At 36.0% G+C, this 25,786-nt stretch overlaps 2 protein-coding genes and 1 non-coding gene across 14 annotated transcripts in view; 1 reads left to right on the top strand and 2 right to left on the bottom strand.

Moving 5' to 3' along the window:
* GPR160 (G protein-coupled receptor 160) overlaps positions 1–5,733 on the top strand; it is a 60,105-nt gene extending 54,372 nt beyond the window's left edge. Inside the window, 2 exon segments of the mRNA XM_088839227.1 lie at positions 3,086–4,158; positions 4,160–5,733. Coding sequence (XP_088695353.1) covers positions 3,151–4,158; positions 4,160–4,180 — 1,029 coding nt within the window. The 5' untranslated portion in view covers positions 3,086–3,150 and the 3' untranslated portion in view covers positions 4,181–5,733.
* Positions 5,269–25,786, bottom strand: part of PHC3 (polyhomeotic homolog 3) — a 79,113-nt gene continuing 58,595 nt past the window's right edge. For 8 of the 12 annotated variants that reach the window (XM_088839183.1, XM_088839194.1, XM_088839195.1 and 5 more), the window contains 4 exons: positions 23,926–24,040; positions 19,977–20,109; positions 19,654–19,885; positions 5,269–13,872 (listed from right to left, as the gene is read on the bottom strand). In XM_088839183.1, coding sequence (XP_088695309.1) covers positions 13,718–13,872; positions 19,654–19,885; positions 19,977–20,109; positions 23,926–24,040 — 635 coding nt within the window. In that variant the 3' untranslated portion in view covers positions 5,269–13,717. Of the gene's footprint in view, positions 13,873–19,351; positions 19,480–19,653; positions 19,886–19,976; positions 20,110–23,925; positions 24,041–25,786 lie in introns of those variants that run through there. The other 4 variants (XR_016038116.1, XM_088839211.1, XM_088839212.1 and 1 more) reach the window with 4 other exon arrangements.
* Positions 21,049–21,154, bottom strand: LOC129553524 (U6 spliceosomal RNA). Its single transcript, XR_008685488.1, has one exon. It is a non-coding gene; the product is annotated as a U6 spliceosomal RNA (small nuclear RNA).

The following is a 25,786-nucleotide window of genomic DNA, read 5'->3' as shown; positions in this document are numbered from 1 at the left end:
CTTGCACGTTAACTTCTTAAGTTGTATAAGAGCATGACTTGATTCATAAGTAGTCTAAAACATCATGCAGGAAAGGATCATATCTTAATAAATCTCTGAACCCTAGTAGTCAAGGGAAGATTGAGGACAGGTAACCTATCAAAGGACTTTTGTCCAACAAAATATTCCAATTTTAAATACTTTCAGTGGTTTCTGGGGGCCCTGGGGTGTAACATTTTCACCTAAGAAAGTCTTGGTTTCCACGTCATTTTCCAACACACTTCCCTTTGACTGCTTTTTATTGCCTCAGTTGCCTGTCTTCCCTGGGTCTTGTTTTTCTTGCCTCTGAAGTTTCTTCCAGCTCTGTGAGTCTCTTACATATTGCCATTTTAAACTTGTCTTCTCTCTCCCAATCTTCTTTTGAAGAGGTTCTTGGTCTGTGACTCCTTGGCTGGGGCTGCCCCCACCCCCTTCCTCTTCTCTGACCCTCCTTAGCCCCTGGGAGACACTCAGGGTTACTTCCCTCCTGTAGGGACCTTTCTCAAGCAGCTCCCCTCAGAGAGTCAGTGGTGAAGTGGAAACTTGGCAAACATTCCTTGGATATTTCCTAAACACAATTCCTTAGCTTTACTTTTTGAATTTTGGATAGGAGTTATAAAGGATACAATCATTTTATACTGATGATTCTTTCTTTTAATCCTAAACATATTTTTTAAAAGTAGGTCTTTATGAACCCATACCATTTCCCTTCCCCTCCCCCATTTCCAACATCTGCCATTTAAAACTAAGCCAGTTCTTTCCTTGGCACAAGGAGGATTTCATATGGTCTTATCATTCCACCCAGGTTTCCTTACCCAAAGCCAGTAGCATTCGTCAGGGTGGTAGCCATGATTCTGTGCCCTGATGTATCAAATCTGGAATGGAACTTTTTTGAGAGGGTAAAGTTTATGGTGTATTTTGAGTATAGTTAAAAAAATTGAGCATAAACCCAGAACTTGTTTGATTTGTTCTTTTATAATGTATAGTTATGGAAATAGGTATTGGATGATTTTTATAGTTATCTTACATATATACGTGTGTGTAAATAGGTACATTATTTGTGTGCCTTAATGACAAGATAGATATATATCCATGAGAGTATGTTAAAGACAAAATTATTCATGATCCTTGTTAAGGAACAGTGAGGCAGACTTTAAGACCATTGCAATAGGCATGGGCACCACAATCCTGGGATTTTGCAGTTGGGTGTGGAGGGTAGTGTGGAGACTGGACTCAAGCTCAAATGCAATAGAAGTGGGAATTTACAGCCAAGGTAGAAGGTAGGGGTCTGTGAATGGACTATTACCAAGGAAAACATCAGTGGTGAGAGGGGATTCTAGCTAAACTGACTTATCAGAATTCTTGCTGAAGGCAGGTCAAGGTGGTTGGACATCACCTGAAGGATGGTGAGGATCAGACATAGAGGGGGAGAGATTCTGGCTAAACCAACTTAGCAACATTCTTGCTAAAACTGGGTAATGTAAAGACAAATATAAAAGCTTAGAAGTTGGCCTAGTTGAGAAGAGTTGAATTCTCTTCTCAACTAAGAGAGACACTGTCAAATTACAGTTGATTTTGTCAACAGAACTGGTGACCAAACCTCTCCCATACCAATTTCTTTTCTTTACCCTCAGACAGGATCTTCATAGCTTCCTTGAAATTAATTGTATTACCTGTTTCTAGGCAGTTTCAGTCTTTTTTACTTCTTAGACTTGATACTCCCTTTTTTTCCCCCTTATTAAAGCTTGAGAAATTCAGAAAAACCTGTAAGTGGAATACCATATTAATAACTTGATGTGTATCTTTTGTACATGTATAATATCTTTAAAAAAACATCAAGAATTGCTAGGTAAGTGCAAAGGAACAGGAATGGAGCTTGAACAACTTTATAAGCAGGAAAAAGCAAAGAGGAAGAAATCAGGAAAGGATGGAAGAAAAAGAAGGAAATTCAAGAAATATCCTAAAGACAAAATGCACAGTTGACCCAAAGTTGTTTCTGCAAGACTGTTCCACCACTGTGTATAACAGCAAGGAAAAAAAAAAAAACACCAGCCCCAACAGTAACAAAAAACTTACTCATGAATGTCAACAATTAGGGACAGGCTAAAAGTGATACCTCCTTATGATGGGCTATTATGCAGCCATTAAAAATGTTTCTTGGGATGGGAAGACTTAGTTTTCACTCTATATTTTCTACACATTAAATGTTGTTATGCCTTGTGAATGCTACATGTTTAAAAAAAAATACTATGATAAATTTCAACAGGAGGTTTAAGTGAAATGCAGGATAAAAAATTAAGCAGCTCCCTTCCTGTTCCTTTGCACTTACCTAGCGATTCTTGATGTTTTCAGGCAGCTCTGCTCAGCCTGCTCCTTCCCTATCTTCTTTCATTTCTCTAGGTGACACACTTGACAGGTCACTTCCAGAAGATAAATCTTTCCTTTACCAGTATTCTCATGATTTTCACCTGAACCATCTGCTTTGTATCTTTGAGCTTTGGAGATTTATTTAGATGATGATCCTGCAGCTAAAAAGCTTTGAAAACAGCTATACTAAAGGGGCCTCATGAGTATTATCTAAATTTCATGGGTAGAAAAACAAAACCAGGTAATGTCTAGAGTCAGAGGGAACTCAGTCAACAGCTATCAGTGGACTGTTCTGAGTATTCTGATCAGGCTGCTATTTGAAGCCTAAATTTTGGCTCTGGTAAATAAAGTGTTTATCTAGCTTTAAAAAAATATCTCGAATTTAAACAATTTAAATTGAAATCAGGAAGAGAAGGGCATTCAAGAAATTTATCCTAAAAAAGTAAGTTAACTAATTTAAATAAAGCAGTTTGGTTATAGATGTGAGAATTCTGACCATCTGCATTTCAAAGAATGACCAGAGTATATGCTTGAATTCTTCTTGATCGTATTCTGTGTAAGTGTTCTGTGTGAGAAATATAAGCTTAATTATTTGGGGAAATGACTGGATTAAAATAGATTTTTGAGGTGCTTTGTAAAGTTTTACAGTAGTGAGAACATCATGATGGCATCAAGGTTTTCTTTTCACTTTTCTTTGCAGGGATGGAAAATCAAGTGAAGCACTGTTTCATTGTAGCAGCAGGCCTTTGAAATTTAACTCAAAAAATGAGTGCTCTTAATTCAGAGAACTGCTCTTTTCAGTACCAGCTGCATCAAACACATCAGCTTCTAGATGGTAACTGTCTGTTATTCTTGATTATACTTGGGAAAATACTGTTAAATATCCTTACATTAGGAATGAAAAGGAAAAACACTCATCAAAATTTTTTGGAATATTTTTGCATTTCACTAGCATTTACTGATCTTCTACTTTTGGTGAATATTTCCATTATATCTTATTTCAGGGATTTTGTGCTTTTAGGCATTAGGTTTACTAAATACCACATCTGCCTATTTATTCAAATTATTTCGTTTACTTACGGTTTTTTGCATTATCCAGTTTTCCTGATAGCTTGTATAGATTATTACCTGAATTTCTCTACAGCCACCAAACTTCCACTTAAGTGTCAAAAAGTATGTTATTTCTTTACAATTATTTTAATTTGGATTTCTGTCCTTACTTATGTTTTGGGAGATCCAGCTATCTACCAGAGCCTGAAGGCACAGAATGTTTATTCTCAATGTCCTTTCTATATTGGTGCTCAGAGTTACTGGCTGTCATTTTCCATGGTGACAATTTTATTTATTGGTTTTATAACCTCTTGGTCAGAAGTCATTACCTTGGTACAGGCTGTTAGGATAACTTCCTACATGAATGAGACTATCCTGTATTTCCCCTTTTCATCCCACTCTTCTTATACCATGAACTCTAAAAAAACACTCTTGCCCAAGTTGATCATCTGTTTTCTTGGTACGTGGTTACCATTTGTACTACTTCAAGTAATTATCCTTTTACTTAAAGTACAGATTCCAGCTTACATCGAAATGAACATTCCATGGTTGTACTTTGTCAATAGTTTTCTCATTGCTACAATTTTTTGGTTTAATTGTCACAAACTTAATTTTAGAGACATGGCATTACCTGTGGATCCATTTGTCAACTGGAAATGCTGCTTCATTCCACTTATACTTTGTAATTTTGAGCAAATTGAAAAGCCTGTATCTGTAATAATATGTTGATATGTTACCATGTTAAGACTAAAACTTACAGCTACAAGACTAATAATTTTACAAACAGGAAAGAATGAAGCTTTGGGACATATAGTTAACTGAACTGAAGCTCTCCCCCGACCCCAAACTTTCATACCTTTTCAGAATGTGTCTTTTGGGGGCTATATTTATTAGTTTTTAACAAAATACTTCCAAAAACATATTTATACCTGTTGGCCATACTCGTGTTTGTGTTACCCAGAAAACTACTGGATACAAACTGTTATGTAAATCTGCGATTCTTCTGCCAACTGTTCCGATTTAAATAAACATTTTTATTAAACTCAGAGCAAGAAAATCAAGATTGTTTTCTTTAAATATTCTTTAACATAAGGGAAGGATTAGCTCAATTTAAATTTAGCTAATTTTTTAAAATACATCTGTTCTTAATGCAAATATTCCTAAGAGCAGAGTTTTTGTCGCTCACCATAAAGAACTGGGAGTGGTGACTGGGCCTCCTCCATGACATACCAGATTTGTTTTCAGTTGTAACTTAGATCTGTCATAGAATCTACATGGCAACCCGTAATCACATTAGCAATATACCATAGTGTGAAAGTAGAATTTCTTATCCTTAGCACTGTTGTAGGTTGGATAATCCTTTGTTGTGGGAGCTGCCCCATGTACTACATAGGATGTTCCAGAGCACCTCTGCCTTCCGTCCACCAGATGCCAGTAGAACCTCTTTCCCCAGTCATCACTATCAGTGTCTCCTGAAATTGCCATACTTACCTCGGACAAGTTCTTGCCTGAGAACTAAAGTGAAGCAATCTGAATGGCAGAGTAATCTGAAATCACTGTCAGTTAAACTACAAAGACACCATCTAATTTGTCAATGTCTAAATATGCTCTGCTTCTGTGTTCCTTTCCTTCTTAATGTATGCCTTTCTAACTGACCATACATGGGACTGAGATATTTAAAACTATTTTACTAATTAATTAGTAAAGACTTAAAACTCTGAAAATTTTAAATCTGGAAAATGTATACTGTTTCTAGCTCCTTGTTAAGCAGTTGGTTTACAAGATGCCCCATTCTTCGCAGGCTTAAAAAAAAAAATTATTCAATAGACCAGCCAAATGGAAGAAGCTTTTATTTGTAAAGAAATGAACTTACAACTGGTCTACAATATATTATTGTAATATAAACAATATAAATAAATGATCCTGTAGGCCCACTAACCTTCCATCCAGACCCACATGAAGCAATGTTACAACAATATTCTATGTGAAAATGTGCAGGTTAACAAAGGTGCAATTACAAGCAAGTTTAAGCAGCAGAGTATAAGGTGCTTTAATTTAACAGTTAATGTTGCCATCAACAAACATCTGAATGTTCAATTTTACTTCACTGAATACAGACACAACAAATATGAAAATCTAAAATTCATACACATGCTACTGTTAATATGAAAGTGCTTTTCTCTTTTAAAAAAATACACCAAATGGACAATCTTTTTACATAGATCATGGTGTGCTCTTACAATGCAAAATTAACTTCATTTTCAGGTTATACATTTTAAAACTGGTAGCTACAGACACCAATCTAGGAACGCTAATGCTAAGAGTTCTAGAACTATTTCATTTCCTGTAAGGAGGACTCTAGTACAATATCCAACATAAAGAATACATCTATATATAATCTTAACATTTGTTTTTTGTAAAGATAAAAAATGTTTTCTTTCCCCTTGGTGATGCTGTTTGTTCATTCTGCGTGGATCAGTGTTTGAGATTTTAAAATACGAAAATCCTATTTTATGACAATGGGAGGAACTAAAAGGAGGAATTTTAAAGATCAGTTAACATGTGCTTGAAGCATCAAAAATAAAGTTTAAAAAAATTTATCACAATCTCCCTTTGTTAAATCAACAGCAAAAAGCATGCTTTCAACAAGCAAGAAGACAAAAAGGACTAATTCAACAAAGAGGCTTGAAATGCCTGACACCCGTGTCAGCCTCCATTCTGCACACTGCTGTCTTAACTCCAACCTTCATTACAAGCTCACCCCTTACTTTGAGGATAATTTTTAGAGCTTACTTAGACTTTTTTTTCCTAGGAAAAAAACATGCTTTTGAATGAGGTGATTAAGAATCTAGTTAAATGTCTTGGAAATTAGATGTCTAAAATTATTACCATCTTTTCACACTCAAACTGGTTTTTTAAAATTTAGAATACACATACAAAAAATATTTATGTAATATTTTAACAGCAAAAATATTTGAAAAACTAGGTAAACTAAAATACTTTAAAAGTTTTAACCAGTACCATGGAAAAAAATTTTTAAACCCAGACTATCTGGTTACTTGGATGTTAGTGTTCCTATTTACAAACACTTTATTACAGATTCTATTCTTAACACTTATTTGGACATTTTGCTGCTTTAAAAAGCTGTAACTATGATACAGAAAAGTTTTTTTAATCTTTTTTCATTTTGCATCTTTATGGAGAAATTAATATAAAGTTGTGTCAAACAGGAAATTACGCCATAACTCAGAATCCTTTGGTGGCAAGGAAATTTCTACCCAGTTAAATTGATCCTCCCATCCTACGTTTGCTCGCCAAATACTTGTAAATTCACGCTCCAAGCACGGAACTGTTTTACTGTTTACAGGCTCTGCATGTTAAAGGAAACCCTTTTACTATGTAAAAGATGTGTGCTTTCTAAAAAGTAGATATTTGTAATAATTGTGGAATTTTATGTAGTATTTCTTGCTTTAAAAAGAAACACAAAAACTAAACCTGTTCAGCAAGCTCCTTTGAGATTTTTCAGTTTTCAAGTTGCACTGTCAATACTGCACTGTCAATACTGGGTGGAAAGCTTTCGTAGTACAGAATGTATACAGTAAGCCAGCACCAGCTTTCCTTGTAATTGTTCTGTCACACACCCTGCATACCAACACCTCTGGAATAGACTCGTGTCAAAATAATTGAGAAATATGGGCTGTTAAAAAATAGTTTCAAAATGTAAATCCTAATATTAAGTACCTTTAATTTTATAACCTAATCAGGTACGTGGATTAGTATGCAAAATGTGTTATAGGAATTGTGATTATGATTCGGTCAGACTCCTTGGATATCACCTAGCTTAATCCTTTACCCAATTCATAAATCAGCTCCAACTTTGCATTAAATAGTAATAATTACATGTTTGTTTATGCCACAATCAAAACTGAGGGCAAGAGCGGATTTTGTTATTACTAGTTCCTTAAGTCAGGTATGCCAACCACACACTGCACACGACATAGTAAATGTTCAAATGGTTTGCTAAATGAATGGATAAATGAATCACAGTGTTTAGTGATTTAGCAAGCATTTAAAAAAATCTCAATTAGCTCATCTGTGTGAATTTTCTACCTTAATCCTAAAGAGAACAAAGACTGTGGGTGTCCCAGGAAATGGATCATAATAAATAATTATCTTTTAGCCAAAGCTCTTAAGTGTGAAACAAATCATTAAAAAAAGAAATTAAGAGATAAATAAGTAGGAGCAACTTTAAAAACTACCCCACTGTGTGATCTGGAATCATAGTTTATACAGCTTAAAGATGATATAAACAAAATCAACCTTTTGAGTAGTATAGGCTCCATACTGTATATTCAGAAGAGGGAACAGGTTATAAGCTTAGTAATAGCCTAAGATGTCACACAGCTAATTTATGAACTAGAAGTAAAACTCCCGTCTCCCAGCCAGTATCTTATCTTCACTTACCATGTTCATTTAATGATTATGTCCACCTATTATTTGCTACTGAAGTAATTATTTAGTACTACCTAAAATTATGGTTTTAACATAAGTATTAGAAAAGATTTTAGCAATGAATACATCTGGTTTGCTTGAGGCAAGACTATAAAGTTCCTTTTCTAAAAGAGGTTGATGTTCATTTCACTACCATTCCTCACCACTCTTATAATCACCAACTTTTTCACCTCCATCCATTAAAGCTCCACAAAAATCAAGGATTTAACATTGACAATAGTCCCTAAAGTATAACTTTTAAGTCAATAAATGACAACTACTATCAATTGATTTCTTTTGTCCAAATTAAATTTCATTCATTACTTTTTAAAATATTTTAAAACCCTGGCACAGGTTTTCTATGGATTCATACTGATACCACCAATATCATTGACAGCAACTGTACTTTTCAAAGGCAGTAGAGAAAAATGTTTTAATGTACTTCTTCCCTAATCTGAGGCTGAAATAGTCACCTTTGATAAGTAAAGTTAAATGTTCACAAGCTGTTCAAAGTGGGGGAAAAATGAAACTATGGAAAGCATTTCCCAAAGCTTCCAATGAACATGGCACTTTAAGAGGTGTGTGTCAGAATGGGAGAGCATTTATTAGAGAAGCTGGGCTTCAGATCTGAGGAGGAGGGCAGGTCTCCCTTTTCATGCAAGTATACTAAAATGCAAGTTCAGAAAAAGCCACATGTTTTGCTCTGGAATATGATGATTATTATTTGTACTAGTGCTTTACAACTTTCAAAAACAACTATCATAGTATTATTTTAAAATAGATTAAATAAGCTCTGAAAAATAATATGTAAAAACTTTTAAAAATTCTTAAAAATTTAGGAATTTTCCAAAGAAGATAATATAATTTTCAACATTTTTTACTGAAGAAATGGCTTATATTAGTGCTATGAGTAAAACTATATGATACATTTTTTGAACTTCTAACAAAAAAAGGAGTATCTTCCCAAAGAATCTTTCTAAAGTGTACAGCTTATAGGTTGAAATTAAATTTTAATAAGATTGCATATTTACTTTCCCTAATACTGCATTTGTGCTTATTTAATTGAATCATAACTGTTAAGATAAAAATAAAATGCTCTAGTAGATTCAGAAGTACCAATTTTGATGAAAGCAGATTAAAGTTTTTTCAAGAACCACACTACCGTGCATCAAAGAAAGAGGTAGGCTTGTAGTTACTGAAATCCACACTAAGAAAACAGAACCCTACAGCTCTAGTCATCCAATTCTTATACCGAGACACAACCTAACAAAATACTATCCTAAGAATGCCTCTCTTTGTAGTAACCCACCAGGTTGATTGATCTGGAGTATCTGAAAATGGATATTCTCTCCTCTATATAACCTGATAACTCATAAAGTCTTTGAGTTCTTGACAAATACTCTTCCCAACTATACCAGCTGTTCATCTTTCTCAGAATTCAAAAATCACTGATTTATGTATCACTGGAACTATTAACATGCTCCTAAGGGCAGGATCATTTGATCAGGAGAGTAAAAGAATGATTGCAGGTAAATCTTGACATTAAGGGAAAAAAATCAACCCTATATCCTGTTTATTGTAGTAAATGGAACCCAACCATTACAATTTATTTGAACTACAAATGGCCATATCTATACAATACAACCTCACTCAGTTAACTGAATTGTCCTCTTGGGTCTGGAATGCTTTTCTTTCTGTTTCTTCCTCCACTTCCCTGTCATTTCCCCTAGAAAACCGTCCCCAAGGCCCAGCAGTAGTGTGCAGGAAACAACTGAGCAGACACTGTGCAGAGTGGCCAGCTCCCACTGCCCAGAGGCTGCTCAGAGGCATGAGTCGAGTGTTAGGTGTTAGAAACTCCTGCCCCAGTTAGTTCCTCCCTGAAATTAACCCTACTACAGAGTTACCTGTAGGGCTTCTCGGGCAAAGAAGAAAGTTGTCAGTCTCCTTTGGGCTTGAGGAGGTAAGGGGGAATGAGGCCCTTTCATCCTATTAGGCAACAGTGTTCCTCAATGCCCGTTGCTCAGAGGCAGCCTGAGTTCTTGCCATTCAATGAGGGGAGGATCTTCAAACAACAAAATATAACCAAGCTGTTCTAGTTGAAAATACATTTTTGAAATGTTCTAACAGAGTGTCCAGCCAGGGATCTCTCCCACTTGATAGGGCTGTGAAGACAGCATCTTCCCATGCATCTGTAATAGTTTCTTCTTTCCAAAACTCTTTACACCATGTGAACACTGCCTAAAACTACACAGTATATGCACTGCCTCACTATCATACTTTATGCCATGGTGGTACCAAAACCTTGCAAATGCAAACAATGGGTTTTCATAATATTTAGCTGAACAAGTCAGGTGACATGAGGCACTAGGGCAGATTTCAATCCAAGACTGGGATTTGAGTACACTGTCTGACTACAGTATCACACTGGATACGGGAAAATTAGCTATGTCAAAAATTTAAGTTGGCTACCTAAAAAAACTTTTTTTCTATTTAAAACTAGGTAAAATGAGTATTAACTTCAAAAGTGTTAAGGTGGGATAAACTAGAAGTGGCAGGCCTCTTGTCTGCTTCTCTCCTATCCTCAAGCTCCATCACTAACATTGCTCTCCTCCTACTCCATATTCTCTGTTCAGAGGGGACAGCCCTTAAACTGGGACTTTACAAAGGGTCTGTTTAGAGAATGCCCCAGCAAATTAAAAGTACCATCACGGGACAATAACCAGTCCCTTAGAAAGCGACAGGTTGTGGGACAGCACTCTCACTGATCTTATCAAAGCTGCAGTGCTGTGTAAGACACATGCCCACATAAGGCTTGAGGAAAACACTCATCACTTAAGAAACAATTTTTACAAACCAGTTGTTTCCTTTCTTAAGCACACATGGGTTTAATGCAAGTAAAATTTCAGACTTGTAGGGATTTCCTTCCTTAATGGGTAAAGAGTGCCTCAGTATGAAGAAGTCAGAAAATGCAAACTTAGGTAGCAAAAGAAAGAAGAACTTCCCATGTCCCCTTTCTGCTTATCATTCCCTCTCAATCAAAATCCTGAAACAGGTAGTAATATGAAGGAAAATGAGAGTAACAGCCCTCACCCCACCTATTTCATACTAAAACTGTGCCTGGAGCTCAGGAAGGAGGTGGGCATCCAGTGTTATCATCTATATCCATTAGATATATAAATGAAATTTTAGAATTCACATGATTAAATCATCCAGAAACAGCTGTGTCAATGGTAAAGCTACTACTTAAAAGCCAATGAGCCATTTCTAGAATAAATTGGAAAAAAGCAAGTGTGTTTTTTAAGTTTGTTTTGAGTGGGGACAACAGAAGATCTGGACTGTTTTAACATTATTGTAACATTTAGGGTCATAAGGTGCTCTCCAATGGAAACCCCCTGTAAGTGTTCTTGGCGTGAAGCACAGGGGCTCTGGGTAAGAACATGATGACTGGCATCAGAAGAGCAAGTGAAAGGAAAACCTGTAATGCAGCTCCAAGTCAACACCTTAAAGGTTACGTAACGATAATAGTTATGGGAAGTCATCATTACTGCTAGAGGAGTCTATCCCCACAGAATCAATTTTGTATGAACTGTCTATGGATCGTCTATGACAAAGTTTTAATTCCAGGAGAGATTTTCCTTTGTGCCCTTCAGTCCTCAAACAGTGGACCAGCTCCCATTAACACTTAGCCTTTACTTGTGTCCTGAAATTGCAAGCTGAGGGGAAAAGTCAAAGCATGTAACAACTCCTGTCATAAAGATTAACTGCTAATAAATGAAAACTGACTGTAGAGTACCTACCTTTCCTTGAAACTTTAATCCAGTAATTAAAAATGTGATATAAAAGAAATATGTGACACACACTACAAGCTATTGTAGGTCTGGAACATGAGCCTTATACTATATTACATATTCTAATCCTACACATAACTATCAGTAAACATCTTTTTTTTTAAAAAAACGTTACTACACAAAAGAATCCCACAAAGCATACATTCAAACAAGAGGCATCTAAAGGTTAAAAAAATTACCCGCTGTATTTCTGTATAAAAATAATCAACATTCTCTAATGTACACAAAGCCAAAAGATAAATATCTGTGATGTCTTTAATGACATCTTTAGTCTTCTAATAGCGTAACACAATCTTTCTGAAAAGATCAGTGACAATGACTGAAACCCATGGACTCTTCCTCACTTACTGAACTTCTGCCAAATATCTGTGTATGTTCCTTCAATTACTAAAACATTTCCACTGTATGGTAAAGAGAAGATGATAAAAGAGTCAAATGTTTTTGATGTCCAGGACTACATATAGCTTACAGGGCTCCCACAACAACTTTTAGTGCCATAACTCTAACGCAACACTAACTGTTAAATGAAAAGTTTTGCTTTAAAGATTTTTTCCCTAAAACATGTACGTAACAAAATTAGACTCAATTTATCCAAGAATGCTTTACAGGAAGCATACAAGGATTTAGTCAAGGAAAAAGGAATGTGCATTCTAGCTAGATCCACCTTGTTCAACACTAGAAAAATCCAAAGACCAACCACATAGCCACTACAAACTAGTGCCCTGCCAGCAAAGGCCAAGCCCTGGTTCTTAAGGCATAATCATATTATGCTTTCATCAGCGCAGAGAGATATGAAAGATTATTATTATGAATCAATTCTGAGTGTCAAATTATTGGTATGCTAGTCCTCATTTTATATGCCAACTTAATGGATTTCCCCTCTTTTTCTAGAATGCATAAAGCTGGGAACAATATTCCAGCAGAACATTAATGCTATCTGAAATATTTCCATTATACAATGTATTTCTTATTACGTCTCATCTATTTTTTTCCCGCAAAAATATCCCTCTGGGTGAAAAAGACCAGGAGTGAAAATCACTCCTACATTACGGTTTCTCAATCTTGGCACTACTGACATTTTGGACCAAATAACTCTTTGCTGTAGAGGGCTGTCCTGTGCATTTGTAGGATATTTAGTGACATCCCTGTCCTCCACAGGCCAGATACCAATAGCAACCCTCTCCCATCCCAACACCTAGGCTATGACAACCAAAATGTCCCTTGACATTGTCAGATGTCCCCTGGGGAACAAAACTGACCTCTGTTTAGAACCACTGCTCTAAATGAACAAAAACTAAGAGGAAAACAAACTTCCTCAGTCACACCAAATTCTTGATCAAGTTTGCAAGAGAAACCAAATCTTCTAACTTCCAGATCAGTATTACTCATGCTAGAATGCAATTCTCTTTATAGATAAAGCAACTGTTTAACAGACATGTTTTTTCTAAAAAACATACACTGATATCTGATTGCATACAATTCCAGTCACTGGACTCCAAAATTATTCCTTAATTACTCCTAAATTATATCTCTCATGACAACCTATAGAAAACTTATAGGGTAGAAAAATGTATAAGAAAACCAAATCAAAAGAGGAGAATGTAAATTATTAAATTACTTTCAAAAGGATTTTATATTAATGATAAACATCACCTTTAAAAAATTATCTAGTAAAACACTTTGAAAAATATCATGACCCTCTGTAACAAGTCTTTCAATGTTGTGTGTAACCTGTAAAATTAATTCACCCATGTTAGCTAATTATGAAAATGTATAATGAATTATTGTATCTGTATAAGAAATGTCAGCCTTTGATGCAGAGATCCCAATGTGCTTGGCTATCTGCCACAGTAAGTGATAATATTTTAGGCCAACTTGAGCCTTTACCCTTACAAGTTTGTTTAAGAATACAATTGCTGTTATCTCAAAGCCTCATGATCCTGTTAAGATTCCTTCAGAGAGTTGATGCGTGCACAGATCTTTAGGGCTGGGCCTAGCTTGATATTCATTGCACTCATAAGATGGTCTTCTTTGAGCAAGAGAAGAGCCTGTCCATCAATCTCCTGTGCTCTGAACTCATCTGCGATATCCTGGCAGCCTAGAATTTCATCAGAGGAAGGATGTTAGAATTAATACACAACAATCAGACATCAGTCACAGTTAAGTCACCCTGGGTGACTTAACACAGGCTGAGAAACAAATGAAATTTACTGATGGCAGTTGTGGGCTCACTCTGGAAGAAGGCAGTATTTCTTGGCATTCTAAAAAAAAATTAACAATTCAAAATCTAGGTAAAGCAATTTACTTGGAATTCTTGCCTTAAAAATAATACTGCAGAAATAATTAGTAAGAGTCAGGTTAAATGTACAGCTCGTTCAGTCCACACCTTCATAAAAGGACAATGCTGTCACGTGAAAGCACACCACACACACAAGCCTGGATTAACTACTTATAATACCTCAAGAACTTTTCTTTGTATCAGATATCCTTCACATGCAAGTACAAAAGAATAAAGCATACTGTTCTGCCACTTAATTTAGAAATATTTTCTCAAGTACCACTTTCATTTTCATTGGTAGTTTTATTCTGATTTACAACCTTTGACTGCCAGGCACATCTGAAACATTTTTATTATTCACTCAGCATAGAACCAATCCATCAAAATTATATTATCAATCTCCTGTTGAAATGTATTACAATACTCAACTTGTAATTTCAACTTCAAATCTTAATATCACTGGACTTATCTCCACTTCTGATAAGAAAACAAATTCTTAATGAAATTTTGAGCTTGCTGGGCTAATCTCTTGATGAAAAACCAATATTTTACCTTTCAGCATAAACTGGGTGCTTTAGAACAAGTAACAGTGTGAACACTCTACTTGACCCTCGAACGTTTTTATTATCCACCACATTCTGCACAGCTAATGAACTTCCCCACTAAGGTAAGAAACCAGCAGGGAAAGTAATGAATTAAGGAACCGTGACAGGAGAGAATACAAAAACGTGGAAGCTTCCTTTTAAAAGGCAAAATTATGAAAGTGAATTTAAGAATAAAAAAACAAAGGGCTTAAAGTCTCTTTTCTTCAAATCAGCATTCTAAGGGAAAACACAAAGAAAAAGATAATGCACGATGACAACGGTTACATTATACCTTTGGATATGACTTTGTTGGAGTCATCATTCTTTCTACTGCAAATGTATCATCCTCTTGTTTATGTAAGATAATAATGTAATCCCTATAACATCTGAGAAGGCAATGGCAAGCCACTCCAGTACTCTTGCCTAGAAAATCCCATGGATGGAGGAGCCTGGTAGGCTGCAGTCCGTGGGGTCGCTAAGGGTCGGACACGACTGAGCAACTTCACTTTCACACATTGGAGAAGGAAATGGCAACCCACTCCAGTGTTCTTGCCTGGAGAATCCCAGGGACAGGGGAGCCTGGTGGGCTGCCGTCTATGGGGTCACACAGAGTCGGACACGACTGAAGTGACGCAGCAGCAGCATAACCCCAGTACCAAACACAAAATATCGCAGGTGCTAAACACATGTATTTTTGGGTAAGTGAAGGGCTGAATGAATAATGAACAAAAACAGAATCTGCTAAAAAGGAGCCATCTCTGAGAGAAACGCAAAATTTTTTTCCCTGTATTCATCTGTGTGGCCGGCTTTTCTCTTGCTTATTTCTTTCCCAACTTCTCTGCTGATTGTAACCCGCCTGTCTCCTATGTGGCAGTCAGCTTTTCAATTCCTCTGTTTTAATAATTTCTCAGATTTTTAAAAATTGCTATTTCAAAAATACCCTCCACAGAATTTTTATGGTTTTGGCTATTTACCATGTAAAAGAAACTAAATAGTTAAAATGAGGTTACTCACCATAGAAAAGCCCCTTTTCTTTTCCCAGAGGTAGCTCTCAAAACTGAGCAGACAAAACTGACTAATCTTGCATCTAGTTGTGACTTCATCCTTCTTTTTATGAAAAGAACTAATGTTCTTCTCTCTTCAGTCTTACTTACAAGAACACAGGAAAGAAAAGAGAGAAAGACAGGGTAGGACTGACTTAGATTCAGAAAAGAGAAGCAGTGAGAAGTAATGAGGACCGTAAGAGCTACATTTGGGAATAGAAACAAGGAGCTCTCCATGAAGAAATTCCCAGTATGTTCTTGTTCCTCAGTATTATCAGATCCCTCTTCAAATGTCTTCTTGTAGGTAGACAAAATATGTGTTAGCAAAATAATAAAGAACAAAATGTGGTGAAACAGCATGATCAAACAGGAATGAATTATCTTCAGAATTTTAGATCACAACTTTCTTAGCCAACCACAAAAAAAGGGTGTTTATACATTAGTATAGAAATGAAAAAATAAAGTGATTTTTAAAAGGGGAGGCAGAAGCAAATATGCTTCCTAAAACTAGAAAAAGATGATTTTTTAAAAAAAATCTAGATGCCCAAGGTATACTGAGCTAAAATTCTATGAATCTCTGACATATTTAGAATCTGCATCTGTAGAACAGCTGGTGCTCCAGGGACATTACAGAACATATCCAGACTGCGGCAAGCAGTCAGCTCGGCTGGCTTCACATCACCAGAAGCAGATCAGGATGGGATGGACCTCTGCACACAGACATGGGTCCCAAAGGAACTTCACAAGTGCCCAGTCACACTTCCAGCTAACCCTAAAACAAAAACACCCCCCACAAAAATTAACCTCGGTAAGGATGATGAAAGGCTATCACCTGCCCTCAACACTACAGAACAAACGAGTCTCAATATCAGTATTATGAAACTATAGTAAATAGTCATATTTTTAAAGAATACGTACTTTTTACACCTACATAGAAACTAAACCTACTGCACATTCACAGACCAACAAATACAGACTAAAGTGATCTTTGCAAAACACAGTTCACTGTATCAAGGAAGAGTTAAAGAAGATAACTGCAGTAAACGCAGAGTACAAAGAACCTTTCCTATAGAGAACTTTTTAATGTACAAACATTTAGAAGAAGATAATATTTTACTCTGGTAACAGCTCTGACATGTATCTGCATACCAGCTCTAATATGGTCCCACCAAGATGGTTCACAAGATGACATACAAGAAGAGAAAACTCTAGGAATAAATACAGGTGCCTGATGAAAGAGGGAAACCTAGCCTCAACTGGAAAGAAACAAAAATGCAAGAGATTACAAAATTTACAAGTTTATTCATTCCCTGAGAAGAGCGCAGGGGGAAAAAAAAATACAGCCCTGTATGAGCTGGAAGAGGCTCAAAAGGATTTACAAAAGCCAAATGAACATAGAGAAATGACGGTAACAGCTTTTTCTGGTTGAGATTTACCTTAAGCCACAGGCATTATTCAGAGAAAAACTCTGACAAAGAAGATGTAACGCATCACACAAATAAGCTTGTTAGCCTGTCAAAGCAGTTTAGAAATACTCCCATTTAATCAGTAAAAAAGTAGTTATATTCAGCACTCTTAATACCAAGAAATTCTAAATTATAAAACAGTCTGGGTCTGCCTTGTATGTAATTTTCTCTAAAAGGCTGGCAACAAAATTGTCTTGAACTCAATAAGGCCAGCATCTCAAGTTATAGGAAATAATTTTTTTCAATTCAATGAAGGAGGAACAAAACAAAAAAGTTAGCCTTTGTCCTAATAAAGCAGCCAAGAGTAGCTTTGTGGCAAATGGATGCTGGGGAAAATTAGAAAACTAGCCCTATAAAAAGCATATAAAGTGACAGAACAATCAGCAGCAGCTATTATTTGTTATCTGTTTGGCCAACTACTTTCCTCCTCCCCAAAGGAAAAGAAATATTTCCCCCTCCAAATGAGAAATCAGGCTAACAAACAGCTCATATATCCCATTTGGAAGACTGAGACTGTCTAAAGATAACAGAATCAAAGTTCAGCCCCAGGGATTAGTGACAGTTACAATGTTAATTCTCAAGATACCTAGACTGGTATGAAACTTAAAATTTATTTCATTAAATATTAAGGCCACACCCTGTGAAGACTCACCATTCTCTAATACATAAGCTTTTTAAAGCAGATTCTAAACCCACATTGTCAGCACTTGAATCACACCTAAGTTTTCCTAGGTGCATGCTTAAAAATCTTCCCATGAAAAATGTATCCCTTCTTTAAACAATTTCATCTTTCTTTAAAAGTGACCATATCTTGTTTAACAGAAAGAAAAGCTTATTTCACACTCTAAAACAAGCCATTAAAAATAATTTAATAAAACTCCAGAGTTCTGTACATTTATCTCCCTCAAACTCGACATCCTGATAAAACCATCAAAAGTTGAAAACATCAAGTCAAAAATGCATTTAATACACCTAAACTTCCAAACATCATAGCCTAGCTTAGCCTACTTTAAACATCCTCAGAACATTAAGAATAGCCTACTGTAAGTAGGGCAAAGTTAACTAACATATAAAGCCTATTTTATAATAAAGTGTTGAATATTTCAGGTAATTTATTGAATACTGTACTGAAAGTAAAAAACAGAATGATTGCATGAGTTAAGCATGGTTGTGTCAGCTATTTACCCTCATGATAGCATGGCTGATGGAGCTGTCCTGCCCAGTTTGCGGAGAGTATCATGCTTCGTATCACCAGCAAAAGATCAAAATCCAAAATCTGAAGCACGCTTTCCACTTAATGTATATTACTTTTGTACCATCATAAAATCGAAAGTTCATTAAGTCTATCCATCACAAGTCAGGAACCATCTGTGTAAGGTAAAATGGCTAACAGATTTAAAAAAAAAAAAAAGAATACTTCTGAATATATTTTCTTCACTCATAACATTTTAGCTATAAGTCTGCTTCTGAGACAGTGGTCACCTTCATAGAAAGACTGATTACCAAATACAGGTGGATTAGTTTTAGTAAGTCTGTGGACAAGTTCAAAGGGGATGTATTTTTCTGGAAAGCTTGTTTCAAGAGAAATGGTATGATTCACCAAAAACCCAAAATGGAACAAATGTTTTTAGAAATCTTACTTTCCACATTCATAAGGTTAAAGTGAATGATAAAAGATTTGTGATTTAAAAAATACATACTGTCTCAACATATAGAGGCACTGTGGGTCTCATTGGCAAAGGCAGTCTTCAGTACCCAGCCCAGTAGAGAAAGTGATTGTTTAGTAAAGATAAAAGAACATAACGACTTAAGCTGATGGAAAGAACACCAAATGAGAGAGCAGGAAATATAAATAAGAAAGTAACCCTCAATATTGGAATGGAATATCATAACTGAATTTCAGTTGTCTACTTAATTTCAGAAGTGTTCTTGATGTCTTAAACTTTTTGCAAAGAATCAAAGAATGCAGCCTCCTTTAAAAGAAACAACATTTTTGTGTGTGTGTGTTTTTTTTTTTTTTAAGAAACCAAAATTTTATCACACTCTAAAAGGTCTTGATTAGCTTTCAAAAATGTAAAAAAAAATTCTGGTCTGTGTTATTTCATTTTAAAAAGGTTAAATTAGGAAATAAGGAGGAAATATTGATAAGACTAGAAAACTGGAAGAGCAGAAGGGAAGAAGTGTCTGACTCAATCTCTCTACTGACCTCTCGAGAGAAATCAGACTGAAGAGAAGAGAGCACCTTTAATATCTTCACCGGCTGAGGTGTCACAGCAGAAGCAGGACTAGTCAGTTTTTATCGACTTGGGGGGTATGAGAAAATACCCAGTTGTGCTGAGGGAATAAGCAAGAGGAAACAGATCACATTTCAATAGCAAATGCCATTTAATGAGTATACATACACAGAACTTCTCTAGCCCTTTTGTGCGACAAGTGTGGGTGGATCTAATGTCAGTCCTGGGTGTGCGCACAAGGCAACCATCACGGTCATGGTGGTCAGTCACGTACCGGGCAAAGAATGGATGAAGGCCCAGACGTCATCAACTGTCCATACAGACGGCTCTGCTTGTGCAACTGGTAGCAGGTCGCTGTTTTCAGGCACCTTCCTCATCCTCACATCCCGAAGCTCACGCTCTCTTTCCCGCTCACTCTGCCTGCGCAGGCGTGTTGTCATAGCAGATGGCACAGAATCTTCATGAGAAGCCAAGTCTTCTTCTGCAGATGGATAAGTAATTGGAAGCTGGAAAATGTAGTACAAGTAAAATACAGCATTGCACTTTCCTTGTATTTCTGAAAAGGGTATTGTACATTGAATCAAGGTTTCTACAGACCTGCCTAAGGATATGTTCTCTTGCGGCCCCATCAGGGCCACTTGGACGACGGCCACGATGCCCAAGACTTTGATTATCAGGCTTACGATTCCAACGACTAAGTGCAAATTTTTTAGAACAGCTAACATTGTACCTAAGAAATTCAAGTAAGAAAAAAATATTAAATGATGTATGGGATGCTCCACTTAGTAATTATGACCTTAATTAAAGTGCAGTTGTGAATCAGTAAATGCCATTTATCTCATTATGGATTTATAATACCTCAGAAAGTAAACCACAGTGTTCAATAAATTTACTCATGCTAATAGTAAAAAAAAAAAAAAAGGCCTCATTATGTATAATATAGTTCTCAATATAATACTGGACACCTATAACAAGGTACTGATATCTCCTAATAACAGCATGATAGTGGGAAACTTTCTGCATAATACAAATAATAACTCATTTTTGCAGTTGCAAAATAATTCAAGGTTCCAGGAAAAGAAGAAATTATTAGTTAACTATTTAGATGACCATTCAAATGGTTATTTTCTTGGGTAACCATTTCTAAAGAGATTTTTTTAAAAGAGTAGTAGAGAAGAGGAAATCTCAAATGGCTAGTAAAATATTTTTCAAATATAACTAAAATCAAAGACAGAACGGTAAAGTTGAGTTATCAAAGTTATACAAGGAATTCATGGTTCTTAGGAATTCAGGAAATTCAGATATATTTAATTCTTCAAAACTGGCTGGAAGAGAACCTCCCTGGTGGACTAGTAGTTGGGAATCTGCCTGTCAATGCAGGGGACACAGGCTGATCCCCGGTCTGAGAAGAGTCCACATGCTGTGTGTGCCACAACCACTGAAGTCCACACACATATTAGCCTGTGCTCCACAACAAGAGAAGCCACCACAATGAGAACCTCACACACTGCAACTAGAGCAGCCCCTGCTCTCCAAACCAGAGAAAGCCCTCGTGCAGCCATGAGGACCTAGCACAGCCAATAAATTTATTTTTTTAAACTTGCTGGAAGATTACTTTTATCAAAACAAACTAATATTTTTAAGTGTATATTTTAATATATACATATTTTTAAATGTGGAGCACTTTATTAAGTTGCATATCATCTTATGCAGGGACCATGCTAATCTTCTCTATAGTGTTCTAATTTTAGCATATATATTATCAAAGTGAGCACTCATGACTTTTTTAACATCAATCTTTATAAGACCCTGGTGACTCAGCTGGTAGCGTCTGCCTGCAATCCAGGAGACATGGGTTCGATCCCTGGGTTGGGAAGATTCCCTTGGAGAAGGGAATGGCAACTCACTCCAGTATTCTTGCCTGGAGAATTCCACGGACAGAGGATCCTGGCAGGCTACAGTCCATAGGGTTGCAATGAGTCAGACACCGCCGAGCAACTAACACTTTCACTTTCTAAGGCATAATGACAGTTTAAAGGAGTCCTGTGATGGGACTTTCCTGGAGGTCCAATAGTTAAAAATCCACATTTCACTGCAAAGGGTGCAGGTTCAATCTCTAGCTGGGGAACTAAGATCCTGCACGTTATGCAGTGTGGCCAAAAAAAAGACAATCTTTTGCCATTTATTGGGTTCCAACGCCCTAAACAGGGGCTGGGCAACTTTTTCTATAAAGGGCCAGATATTAAATGTTTTAGATTTTGTAGGCCACACAAAGGTTCTGCCACAACTATTCAACTCTGTGATTGTTAACATAAAAGCAGCCACAGACAGTAATGAATGAGAATAGATGTGTTCCAATAAAACTTTACTTAGTGACACTCAAGGCCTTCCAGGTGGCTCAGATGGTAAAGAATCTGCCTCCAATACAGGAGAACCGGGTTTAATCCCTGGGTGGGGAAGATCACCTGGAGAAAGGAATGGCTACCCACTCCAATATTCTTGCCTGGGAAGTCCCATGGTAGAGGAGCCTGGCGAGCTACAGTCCATGCAGTCACAAATAGTCGGACATGACTGAGCAATACATTATACACAGTGACAATTAAATTGAATTTTATATAATTTTCATGTGTCACAAAATATTCTTCTGATTCTTTTTCAACTACCTGAAAATTTAAATACTATCCTTAGTTCAGTTCCGCTCAGTCGCTCAGTCGTGTCTGACTCTTTGCGACCCCATCCTTAGTTCAGGGGCCATACAAAAATATGCTACAGAAAGGACTCAGCCTGGGTATAGTCTGCTGACTCCTTCCCTAGAAACAAGAGTGAAAAGAGATCATCTAATAAACAAATTTCTGAAAAGTTATAAAAAGGCTAAAAAATGCACATAGTTCCTCTTTTTTTACACATAAAATTGCCATTGTAATTTCTTATTTTCAAAATTCTTTTTGAAACTCTTTCGCTCTAAGATGATTTTTCAGGGAAATGACAAGAATAAATCCCAGTTAACTTTGCTATTGAAAACTGTTTTACCAAAAGAAAATTCCCTCACTTATGTTTATGAAAATATCAATGAGGTGGAAGTAAGGAGTACTATGAGAATAAATAGGCTATTTTTCCCCTAAAAATATAAAAAAGAAAAGAGTGTCCTGATAGTCACTTCATTTTACCCTAAAACAATTAAACAAGCTCCTCCTGTGTTCAATATGCTCATTGGTGGGCTCAGCTCTAAAGGTTTCTGATTTCTATTTACATCAGCTAACAAACTTTCCCAACTGACTAAAGAAGAGAGAAGAGAGACTAATTTACATTTGCTATTTAGTCCCTAAATACTGAGATATCGAAGAAAGATAGCTAGGCACACATGTAAACAGCATTTCTTACCTAACTTATCCTCTCCTCCTTACTCTTCTCTCCTCTATATTTTCCTACCTTAGGACCTCTAAACCACTAAAGAGCTTCACCTAAAGGTATACTAACCTGACAACTCAGCAATCATCTCTGAGAGAAGAGTGAGGGTAGTGTATTAACTGTCCTGAAATATTTCTGAATAGTTAAGAAGTTTAAAATATTCTGAAAGGCAATCCTCCTCCCTCAGTTTTTAGTCCCTTTGAATCAGAGAACCACGATTCTTTCTTGTGGTATATGCAAACAAAATAGGAGTTATATAATCTGCTTAGGACTATCAAAATAACATGAAAGAATATCTGAATAACAGATTGACAAATGAAAAACCATTATTAACCCATTTTCAGAGGAAAATACTTCTGCTTATTTAACTTAAGTTTTACTAAATATATTTTAGGTGCACCATACTAAATAATGTATTTATTTAGAGAGCCAGAAATTCCCTAGATATATCTTTAAGATCTTAAATTCTTTGAGAAAATAACTTTTGAGTACAGAACAAAGTTCAAAATAAACTATGCATGCACTTTACCTTCAGTGGAAAATACCTGTATTAGGATTTATTAACAGAATTAGAGAGGCTTTCTTTAATGTAAACTAATTTGTGACTAGATCAATGAAGATACTAAAAAGGCTTTTGATAGGAGTACTATTTACCTATCATATTACTAAAAAAAACATTTAGAAAAGACAGGCATTTTTGTTATCAAGTAATATAACAATGTGGAGAATTTATGCTACAGATGTCCCACTTAAAACCCTAAAATAAACGGGATATGGTTAAAAGAAATGAAACATTTTAAAATATAACAAAGTAAATCCAGGTATTTCAATATTGTTAAAACAAAGGACTAGCAGTGTATTCACAGGAGGGATTCTCCTAACCATATTCTTACCACCTGGAGATTGCTACTTCAATATTAGATTATGCTATATGTGTCATTAGATTATGCTGTATGTGTTATGAATACAGTTTTCGCCAAGTAAAATTTAACTAAATAGCAAAGTAGCTCCAGATAATGTCTATTTGATATTTTTCTTCTACAGTACCTACTTTTGACTAATGGTAAACTCTGCAAATTTTTTAGTTTTGTTACAGTAGTTTTTGGCTTGTGCTTTAGGAACTTGAGAACAGAAATACCTTTTGGCACATGACATAGTGCAGAATCGTTTTGACCGAAGAAATTCATTAGCATACCCCATCTTTCCACAGAATTCACACTTGAGCAACTCACTGTCCATTTCTTCTAATGTCTCTAAAAAAGAAAAAAACATAGAGAAAAATTCCAAAAACTTAATTGTGGCAAATTTTCTTTTAGCTTCTACTATGGTCGGATGCTGCTAGTGTTCAGACCCTACAGGAGACTTAAAAGGAATGGTGTTTTAACTTTCCAATCCACAGTCACTTTGGCAAGGCAAAGCCCCCCGAAACAACCACTTCCACCAGTTCCCTCTAGCTCCTGCATAAAAATCTTATGGAGTTTTCTCTATATAAATACATTTTTAAAGGTTCATTTGTAAAGAATCCAACCTACCTAAAATGTGCAAATAAAGTCAATACCTTCCAAAAAGTATTATGTAGTATATGAATTTTGATACATTGTGCTATGTATAATATACATAGCAACAAACACAATTCTAACTGGAGAAAATGAGGACTCCAAAAAGAAGACTTTGATGTCTGATTTCAGAGGAGCATTTAAAATAGTTAACACTCTCTAAGATCTGCACTGTACAACAGAATATATAAAGATGTATTTATCTAATTATAAAAGTCCCTTTTAGTTATATTAAAATAATTTACGTTTATCTTCAAAATCATCAATAGTTTTGTAATTTCTAACCTCTGCTCTTTTTTGTCAGGGTGCTCTCTGTTAATTGAGAATGTCCTTCCTCTACCTCTGTATCCATAACTTTCTTCGAGTTATACCATAGGACCTAAAGAAACTTCTCACCTACATCCTCAAGTATCCAGCAGCAGTCACCTATAAGCAAGCAACTTAATCTTCAGGACCCACCGTTTTCTCATCTGTAAAATGGGGCTTATGATACCTTCCCAAAGAAATGCAGTGAGGATTAAATGAATGCCTAGCAGGTAGAAGGCATAAAGAAGTGACAGGTCCATTTCCTAACTTCCACGTAAGAATTAGGAGTACCAAGACCTGCAACAAGTAACTTAAACACTTCAATGAAAACTGTTTAATTCTTAAATCACCATATTTTACCATTTTCATGAATCATCATAATTCCTATTCTGAGTCATATAAAATATACCAAAAAAAAGGAACTCTAACTAAAGCTTTTAGCTATGAGCTCTTTATGTGCTTTTCTGTTATTCACTTAACCAAGACTTCTTAAGATGAAGAAAGGGACTCTGAAATGTAGACATGAAAAACATGTACTCATACATTCAAGGATCATTTTATCCCAGTGTTACTGGAGAAGCAAATGGCAAAGTGCTAAATTAAGTGAAGGCAGCAAAAACACACTGTGAAATATCTGAAGTGTCAAGGGACATCCAAAGACAATGTCATGACCAATCAAGTCATAAACTAGCAAATGATCATCTCAAAGAAATTCTCAGGACTATCTTCATAAGCAAACTCATCTATTTAGTGGCAATGAGGAAGAAAGAGTCTCAGACCAAGTAAAAGTAAAAACTGTTTCTTCCAATGACCCAGAGATGGCTTTCACACAGCTCTGCCCCACAACACATTCCTGGGACCTAGTGTCATAACTTCCGGTAGTATTGTTTCTAGTTTGTCATGCCTATAACCAGACCAGACCTTGAAAAGCCTGTACTAGATACAGAACCTCTCATTTGACCACCAACCCAGCCCCAAAGAGCCCATTCTTTGGGCTGTTTCATTTTGACTCTACTGAAAGTTTTATTTCAAAACCTTGAATTAATTAACATAAAAATATGCAACACTTGATAACAGGTTAGACAACCTTGTGAAGGAGAAGGAAATGTTTTTGCTGATGAGAGAGGCGAGATCCCA

The sequence above is a fragment of the Moschus berezovskii genome, chromosome 1 (assembly GCF_049115385.1).
Source record: "Moschus berezovskii isolate FMDL1 chromosome 1, NW_MosBer_1.0, whole genome shotgun sequence".
Classification (NCBI taxonomy): domain Eukaryota; kingdom Metazoa; phylum Chordata; class Mammalia; order Artiodactyla; family Moschidae; genus Moschus; species Moschus berezovskii.
The sequence above is the reverse complement of the archived record's forward strand: the minus strand, read 5'-3'. Positions and strand labels throughout refer to the sequence as shown.